We start from the raw sequence: 9,512 nt of genomic DNA, 5'->3' as shown, positions 1-9,512 counted from the left end.
ACACTTGTTCAATTTTGCATGGAAACATTGAACATTTGAAAGGAAACGGAATGATTTGCACTAAATGAATGCGGAAGTGTGGGTTAGGGGCGGGGGAGTGGGGAGGGATAGGGAAGAAAATAATAAAATAAAAATCAGAAGCTGGCAGGCTTTCTTTCTGCACTAAATGTGATCAGGGACCATCTGCTTGCCGATCGAGACTACAATTGCTTCACCTCTCTGCAGGTTCGTTCTTCTATTTATTTATTTTTCCTTGAGTACACCTCTCTGCAGCTTGTATATATCTAACAAAATAAAATAGTATAGTATGCTACTGCGTACGGCCAATAGATGCAAAAGAAGTGCGGCAACAAGTCATGGCATGCATGGTCTACTCCATGCTTGCTAGAGAAATGGAGCCTATCTCCCATTCAATTTTAAGTTCTTGATGAGGTGAAGTTGGGTACCTATTATTTATTTTCTTAATTAAAAGGCCACCTAGTTTATTCAAGCTTGGTTGATTTTCCTTTTCATTACTCCATACCCACTAGGCAAGTAGGCATAGGTATAAACTTTCACACTAGACATATATAATTAAGTAAATTTACATTTATTTTGTTTAGAAAAGGAAATAATTCTAAACAAAACACTCATTCAACTGATCTGAAATTCTGAATGCATCTCAGTTATGCACAAAGGAAAATATCAAATACAAGTAACGTAATTACATCATCTTGACATGCTTACATAACATTTATATGGTCATAATTGCTTATTCATGTTACTATCTCTTACAACATGACTAATAATACAACCACTGCTGGCTGGATGTACATTTACAGCCCTAGCTGGTTGTAAACTTACATATCACTTCTCTTATCTCTCCTACGTCTTAGCCAAGCCTTCAGCTGCCAACTACTTGGCCAACCCTAGCTAATTTATGCTATTTTTTTAGCTCCAGCTAATAAGTAGCCAAGCCCTTATACTTGCTCTTATTTTTCTGACTTGTGATCTGCAGTGTCAAACTATCTACCACAAGTATCATGTCACTAACTAGATGGCGGTGCCAGTTTTGACTAACTATGCATGTATTGTTCTTGTCTCATGCTTGTGTAAAATAAAACGTGTGTGTGTGTATATATATAATAAAATTCTCCTAAAGTAACTTGCACCGACAAATTAACCTACCCAACTCGATCACGTGTATATCGGCTATCATGTTCGCTTCTTTCATGGAGCTAAAGCAGCATGCTGGGAACTGAGCAACAGCCGTCGGAGATCTCCATCTGCTCGGCAGCCTCATCGAACAACCACTTCTCTATGGAGGACAGCTGCTGCAGCTTGGGCTTGTGATAACCGCCATGTCCCGTCAACGCCTGCTGCTGCTGCGGTGGTGGTACGTCGTCGGAGATGGGTGGTAGTGCGCCGCCGGACTTGTGATCGTAAGGGTTGAGGTCGATGACCAAGGAGGGCTTGATATTGGTAGCAGCGTCATCCTGCGTCGGGGAGCTCTTCATGAAGCCGTTGAGCAGCTTGGATATGTTGTCCATGCTGGAGGCGTCCGGCGACGAGAAGGTGTCACTGTTGGTGGCAGCGAACGGCGGCGAGCACTGGCCGATGAATTGGATGACCTCATCAGCTGGAGCTGGTGTGCTGCTGGCTGGGCGCGCGTAGCTGTCCTTGGAGAGGGTCATGTCATCGTGATGGCAATCGGCATGGCCGGCGGTGGCGGTGGGTACCGCCACCGGTATGATGGAAGGTTCGGAGGGCGGAGGTGGCGCGAAGATGGCGCCGATGGCTTGCTGCTTCTGGAGCTTCTTCTTGAGGTGGGTGTTCCAGTAGTTCTTGATGTCGTTGTCGGTTCTCTGCGGGAGGCAAGAAGCAATGGCGGCCCACCTGTTGCCCAGCAAGGACTGGAGGTGGACGATGATGCCGTCCTCGTGGGGGGTGAAGTTGCCGCGGCGGATGCCGGGGCGGAGGTAGTTGGTCCAGCGGAGGCGGCAGCTCTTGCTGCAGCGCATGAGGCCGGTGTTGATGGGCACTGAGCGCCAGTTGCCGGGGCCGTGCTCCTCGATGTAGGACACCAGGACGATGTCCTCCTCCGGCGTCCATGGCCCCTTCTTGATCCCCACCTTGTCGCAGCACGGCGGCCTGCCCATCGTCGATCCGGCCACTAGCTTGTGTCTCCGGCGGCCGGTGCCTGGCTAGCTGCCTGCAGCTAAGCTTCTGGAGTTGTGCCCATGAAGTGTGACGGTACGTTATATATATAGTAGGACGACTGGACGAGAGAGCTGCGTTTTGACTTTGTGGGAGTGACGAGCTCCTTTTCACTAACCAATAAGCCTAGCTTGCTAGCAACTACGTGAGCACAGCTAATTTGTTTTCACCTCATGTCTAAGAGCAAGTACAGTAATGGTTTTGTTTTCACTCGTGTCTAAGAGCAAGTACAGACGTACAGTAATTGTTTTGTTTTCACTCATGTCTAAGAGCAAGTACAGTAATCACTACCGGAAACTGGCGATTTGCCGAGTGCCGAGGCTTTGCCGAGTGTATTTTATCGGGCACTCGGCAAAGACCGTGTTTGCCGAGTGCCAAATAAAATACACTCGGCAAACAAAAACACACGGCAAAATACGTCTTTGCCGAGTGTTTTTTTCTGGCACTCGGCAAAGATGTATTTTGCCGAGTGCCTTTGTTTTGGCACTCGGCAAAGAAGCTTTTTGCCGTGTGCATTTTTTTTTGCCCTCGGCAAATCATTTTTTCGAAGCAATTTTTGAGGCCCTAAATGAATTCAAATGAAAAACTTTTCAACTACAAAGTTGTATAACTTCTCAAGATCTACAAAGTTTATTTTGGTCATTTCTTCATTTGACAAAGCGACAATAACGTTGTTCATAAAATCTACATCTCGCATATTAGTTTCATGAAAGTAGAAGATACATATATAAGATTTGTGAACAATGTTACTACCACTATGTCGGATGAACAAATGACCAAAATAAACTTTGTAGATCTTGATAAGTTATGAAATTTTGTAGTTGGCAACATTTTGATTTGAAATCATCTTGTCATGCAAAAACGACGTTTGAATTTGAAAATTTTAAAATTTGAATTTTTCAAACGACCTCGGATGAAAAAACTTCCTAAATGAAAATTGTATATCTCCAAAAGTTATGAAACTATGTAGTTGACAACTTTTTGATTTGAAATCATCTTATCATGCAAAACTATGTTTGAATCTCTCAAATTTAAAATTCAAATTTTTCAAACGACCTCGGATGGAAAAACTTACTAAATGAAAATTGTAGATCTCAAAAAGTTATGAAACTTTGTAGTTGACCACTTTTTTATTTGAATTCATTTAGGGCCTCAAACAAGCAATTTACTCTCAGTTTGCCGAGTGCTTTTTTTCTAGCACTCGGCAAAGCCGTATTTTGCCGAGTGCCTATGTTTTGGCACTCGGCAAAGAGGTATTTTGCCGTGTGTATTTTTTTGGCCCTCGGCAAATCAGTTTTTCGAATCAATTTTTGAGGCCCTAAATGAATTCAAATGAAAAACTTTTCAACTACAAAGTTGTATAACTTCTCAAGATCTACAAAGTTTATTTTGGTCATTTATTTATTTGACAAAGCGACAATAACGTTGTTCATAAAATATACATCTCTCATATTAATTTCATGAAAATAGAAGAGATATATATGATTTGTGAACAATGTTACTACCACTATGTCGGATGAACAAATGACCAAAATAAACTTTGTAGATCTTGAGAAGTTATGAAATTTTGTAGTTGGCAACATTTTGATTTGAAATCATTTTTCATGCAAAAACGACGTTTGAATTTGAAAATTTTAAAATTTGAATTTTTCAAACGACCTCGGATGAAAAAACTTCCTAAATGAAAATTGTAGATCTCCAAAAGTTATGAAACTATGTAGTTGACAACTTTTTGATTTGAAATCATCTTATCATGCAAAACTACGTTTGAATCTCTAAAATTTAAAATTCAAATTTTTCAAACGACCTCGGATGGAAAAACTTACTAAATGAAAATTGTAGATCTCAAAAAGTTATGAAACTTTGTAGTTGACCACTTTTTGATTTGAATTCATTTAGGGCCTCAAATAAGCAATTTACACTCGGTTTAGTATAATATATTGGGAACTAAAACGGAATCTAGACACAAGTGACAGTGTGGTGTAGTGGTAGAGGAGGTTTGTGCGCAGCGAGAGGTCTTGGGTTCGAATCCCGTCGGCCGCGTAGCCGTGAAATTTACGCGAAAAAAGCCGGAGATGGATGGGCGCTGACCGGTGGGGGCCTCCACCAATTAAAAAAAATTTCCATTTTTTTTGGGTAAAAATTCCCATTTTTTCGGGTTTTTTTTCGGGTTTTTTTTCGGTTCCAACTTTGCCGAGTGTCGGCACTCGGCAAAGGCTTTGCCGAGTGCCCGATAAAAGACACTCGGCAAAGACGTCTTTGCCGACTCTTTTTTTGCCGAGTGCTCTTTGCCGAGTGCAGCACTCGGCAAAGCCTTTGCCGAGTGCAAATTGGGCTTTGCCGAGTGCCCCTGGCACTCGGCAAATTCACTGAGTCCCGTAGTGTATGGTTTTGTTTTCACTCATGTACAATACTTGTTTTATGTGGAGAAAAGAGGGAAGAGGAAGGAGAACTTGACTGTCATGCAAGTAATAAGCTAGATATGGAAGCATATACAGTAGTGGATCTAGACATCAAATGAACACGAGGAGAATTAGGAATGAGAAGGTGCGACATGTGTAAGTAATAATAAAAAAATTATATCAGACAAATAAGATACAACTATTGTATAGCTTGATCTTACAACTTGGCTTAGCCAAACGTACACTTGGCTCTATTATTGGGTTTGCTTTATATGTGTGTATATATAATCATCCCTCCGTTCCAATCACAAGTCACTTTGACTGTTTTGTACATCAAATTTCCTATGTATCTAGAAATAATGTATGTACATAACAAATTCAATGTATCAGAAAAGTCAAAGTGTCTTATAATTTAGAACGGAGTGAGTATAATATTGCACATGCATGCTTTCCCTTTCCACAACACTTTGATGTTTAAAGCAAGGATTACAGCTATGTTCGGCCACATGTATGTTTAAAGAGGGAACTGTTTGACGTTGTTGACTACTACTGCTATTACTGTATGTGAAATTTAAAGCTAGGGTTTCTACACCTTTGCACACTCACTCGAGGCAATTTGTTCCGCCACATGTATGAAAGAGGTCTCCAGAGTTGGATGACAGCTATGTTCCATCTACATACTAATATATGGTTCTTGCAAATTTGTTTTTCACATTATTGTTACTTTGGAATGAAAAATTCATGATGTCCAAAAAAAAAAGATTGTTGATACGGTAGTTCCTTGCGGTTGAAAACTCTCGAAGTTTCTCCTTGTCTAGATTTTTTTTTTCATTCAAGCATTAACGATTATTATAACCAAGGTACGCGTAGTAGTATTTAGTCGCAGAGAACATGAGCTGCAAGACAAGCTGTCAAGTGAATGCATGGACCCGGCCGGCCCACACACATCTGCATGATCGAGTGCATGACTTTATCAAGTGATGAAGAAGCAGGCCCACCCTCATAACACGGCAATTATGTGGAGAAACTGATAGTTACTCGTATATTATATTATCTCCTACGTACATTACGTACGGGTCAGAAATCGGCACCCACACATGCATGCATGATCTTCTTCTTCTTCTTCTTCTTCTTCTTCTTCTTCTTCTTCTTCTTCTTCTTCTTCTTCTTCATTAATCATTTCTTGCGTGGGTCATAATAAAATAAATCGATCAGTCGTTTCAAAAAAAAAAAAAATCAATCGATCAGGATCTCGTTACTCTTGAATCTTGATGATGCCCTCCATTAATACTCACTGCAGCTAGCTATATGTAGTATATGTGTGTGTGCCTCTCTCTACACACATATAGCCCATAAAGTATAGACTATATATTATACACAAACATATGCGAGCAGTAACTTCTAAAAAAAGCATTCGTAGAGGCGTCTCTCTCTCTTTTTTAATAGAGATGCAGTTCAATCTAAAATCGTCTCTAACAGTAGTTTCCAAAACAATCCGTCTCTAGAAATTGATTTGTAGGGGCTGCTCTAGATCCAATTGCCCATATACAAATGGATTTCTAGAGACGGCTGGATCTATAGCCACTAGTAGAGAACAGACCTTTGATCCTCGGCCAAAATGGGCTCTAGTCCCGGTATTTTTTGCGCCCGGGACTAGAGATACATTTAGTCCCGGTTGGTGGCTCCAACCGGGACTAAAGGTCCCTCCCAACGGCTACTGCGCCAGACAGAGGTGGCAGTGACCTTTAGTCCCGGTTGGAGCCACCAACCGGGACTAAATGTAGACTTTTACTTCCGGTTGGTGGCTCCAACCGGGACTAAAGGTCTCTGCCACCTCTGTCTGGCGCAGTAGCCGTTGGGAGGGACCTTTAGTCCCGGTTGGAGCCACCAACCGGGACTAAAGGTTCCCCCTTTATATCCTGGCCGTCTCCTTCTTCCTCTCTGAGCCCGAGTTCAGCACATTTTGAAGCTCACTGCACTAGTGTTCTTGCTTCCTCCCTCCATTGTTCCTCCATCCATTCTTCGATTCCTCCGTCGATTTCTTCGATTCCTCCGTCGATTCTTCAGTTGTAAAGGTTACCAATCTCATACTCTCATTTTTCACCATTGTCTTATCTCATTTTGTTTACTATATATATATAGTTCTTTATTGTGGTTTTTTTCATTTGTAAGCAATTTGAGCTCAAAATCACTTCAACCTTGCATATTTACATGAAGGAAGGTTAAAGTAGCTATTAAAAACTACTATTCACTGTTCATTTGTAGCATGCATAGCACACTTCATTGTTTAGAGATATAGAGAATTTTAGAGTTTTTTAATTTTATTTGTTTATAAAATGAGAAATTTATAGTGTATTAAAAAATGAGTATAGGGACTAGTGCCTCCGACTGGTATGACAGATGCAATGCAAGGCCGTGCAATAGGAAGCAAATCCGTTCTCTTTTGACGATACGCCTGAACAGCCGGACCTGACAGATTTGGTGGTTGAACGGGTCCGTCGGCCGTCGCCGTGCGACTGTACGACAAAGAACGGCATCGATCGACCATAGTATTTTATTGTCCGGAGTCCGGTCCGGGGTGCAATGCAACGCAATGACAATTGACAATGCGTTGCTAGGTCAAAATATGGTCATTTCTATGGACTCCGCGACTAAACATTTTATTTTAACTTTTTATTAAATGAAAAACTTAGAAAATAGTTAGAAAATTATAGAAAATCCGTACTAGTTGAACTTGCGGACCGTGTTCAGCTCGGCGAGCATGTTCTCTGCCGAGCGGTAATGAACATCAAGGAGGAGCTTTGATTCTACGAGGGAGAGCGGCAACGGTCGTGGAAGACCGTGTTCCCTTCCTCGTAGAATCAGAGCTCTTCCGTGGCCAAGTACGGTGTCGTCCGGTGAAGAAATGCTCGTCAAGATGATCACGTAAGCAAGGTCAACTAGTACGGATGGTTATTTATTCACACGTCCCGATATCGTCGCAGTAGTCTGTCAATCACCGTACCCAAACGTAGTATATATATAAATATAAACGATAATCGATTGTTATGTGTGTACACTCCCATTCTTCTGTTAATTTGCGGAAATATCATGTGAATTACTTACCTGCCGTAGTAAAAGACGAGAACACAATGACCATGGCCACGGCAAGCAGAGTAGTGTTAAACACTCTGGAAACCTTTAAACTTCAAGCTTGCATATTTACATGAAGGAAGGTTAAAGTAGCTATTAAAAACTAGTATTCGCCGTTCATTTGTAGCATGCATAGCACACTTCATTGTTTAGAGATATAGAGAATTTTAGAGTTTTTTTAATTTTATTTGTTTATAAAATGAGAAATTTATAGTGTATTAAAAATGAGTATAGAGAGTAGATGGCAACTGCTTCTGGGTCCTCGGCCTCTCATGGGTTTCCAAAGCGACTTAGGCCGGGCCTCCCACTCATTGCATGCGACAAGTGTTGTGATGAGACGAAGATTGTGATAGAGTACCAAGTGAAGAAGGAGGGTCCCAACAAGGGTCGCATTTTCTACAAGTGTCCGGATCGCAATGTGAGTTATTTTATCGTATTTAATGACTATGGTTAGTTTATACCTATTTTCATGATGGTTGTGATTAAAGTTCTAATTTTTTATTTTAATTTCAGTGGGATGGCACTGGATGTTCAGGCTTCTACTGGGAGGAAGAGTATGTTGAACTCGTGCAAAAATATTTTGCACAACAAGCAGATATGGCGGCTAATGAGGCAATGATCCAGCCGAAGAAGCCTAAAGATGTTGAACAAACGGGGGATATGTCTGTTTTAGTTGGGATTGGTCGCGAAATCCTTGTGCTGCTGAAGTGCATTTTAGCTTTAGTGTTTTTAGTGGTAGTTGGGATTGTCTACATTGTAGCGAGGATTTCTTAAATTTATAGCTTTTGTGGTGGTATGCATGTTGTATAATTAACTAATTATGTTCTAGGTTTTAATACGGTATTTATGTCATGTAATACAGATGAGTCGGCATTGGATGTACAATGCTGATCGTCGCTCCCAAGAGTTCATGGACAGCGTGCATTCTTTGTTACGTGCGGCCGAGGCAAACAAACGCGATGGTTTCATGTGCTGCCCATGTGCCGTATGTAAGAATACGGTGGAATATCCTTGCTCAAGGACTCTTCATTCACACTTGTTCAAGTCAGGTTTCATGCCAAACTATATTTGTTGGACGAAGCACGGAGAAACCAGCGTTGTAATGGAAGAATGTGAAGAAGAACAATGGGACGACAATGATATTATTCCCGATGGTGCATGCTTCAATGATACTGCAATGGGAGAAGCTGAAGAAGAGGTAGCCGCAGAAGATGAGTCTGCTGATGATCTTTGTCAGGTCATTCGTGATGCACAAAGAGAATGTGAAAGTGAAAAGGAGAAGATCAAGTTCGAGCGGATGCTAGAAGATCACAAGAAATTGCTGTACCCAACTTGTGATGCAGGGCAGAAAAAGTTGGGAACCACACTAGAATTGCTGCAATGGAAGGCAAAGAATGGTGTATCTAACAAGGGATTTGGAGAGTTACTAAAAATCCAAAAGAAGATGCTTCCGAATGACAATGAATTGCTCGCCACTACCTACAAAGCAAAACAAGTTGTCTGTCCTATGTGGCTAGAAATCGAGAAGATACATGCATGTCCTAATGATTGCATCCTCTACCGTGGCAAAGAGTACGAGAAATTGGATGCATGCCCGGTATGCCATGCATCGCGGTATAAGATCAGGCGAGATGACCCTAGTGATGTTGAGGGCAAACGTCCGCGGAAGAAAATCTCTGCCAAGGTTATGTGGTATGCTCCTATAATACCACGCTTGAAACGTTTGTTCAGAAACAAAGAACATGCAAAATTGTTGCGATGGCACAAAGAAGACCGTAAGGT

General features: G+C 41.5%; 1 protein-coding gene across 1 annotated transcript; it reads right to left on the bottom strand.

Moving 5' to 3' along the window:
* Positions 1 to 1,217: 1,217 nt before the first annotated feature.
* On the bottom strand, positions 1,218 to 2,173 carry LOC136506091 (MYB transcription factor 69-like). The gene has a single exon (XM_066501220.1). It carries the CDS (start codon positions 2,136 to 2,138, stop codon positions 1,218 to 1,220), a length of 921 nt encoding a protein of 306 aa, XP_066357317.1. The 5' UTR covers positions 2,139 to 2,173.
* Between the last annotated feature and the right edge of the window lie 7,339 nt (positions 2,174 to 9,512).

The sequence above is a fragment of the Miscanthus floridulus genome, chromosome 14, assembly GCF_019320115.1.
Source record: "Miscanthus floridulus cultivar M001 chromosome 14, ASM1932011v1, whole genome shotgun sequence".
NCBI classification, from domain to species: Eukaryota; Viridiplantae; Streptophyta; class Magnoliopsida; order Poales; family Poaceae; genus Miscanthus; species Miscanthus floridulus.
This window is presented reverse-complemented; position numbering and strand designations above follow the sequence as displayed.

What these genes read in the sequence shown, in the direction of transcription:
- LOC136506091 (XM_066501220.1), bottom strand. Translation starts at nt 2,138, where the DNA reads ATGGGCAGGCCGCCGTGCTGCGACAAGGTGGGGATCAAGAAGGGGCCA.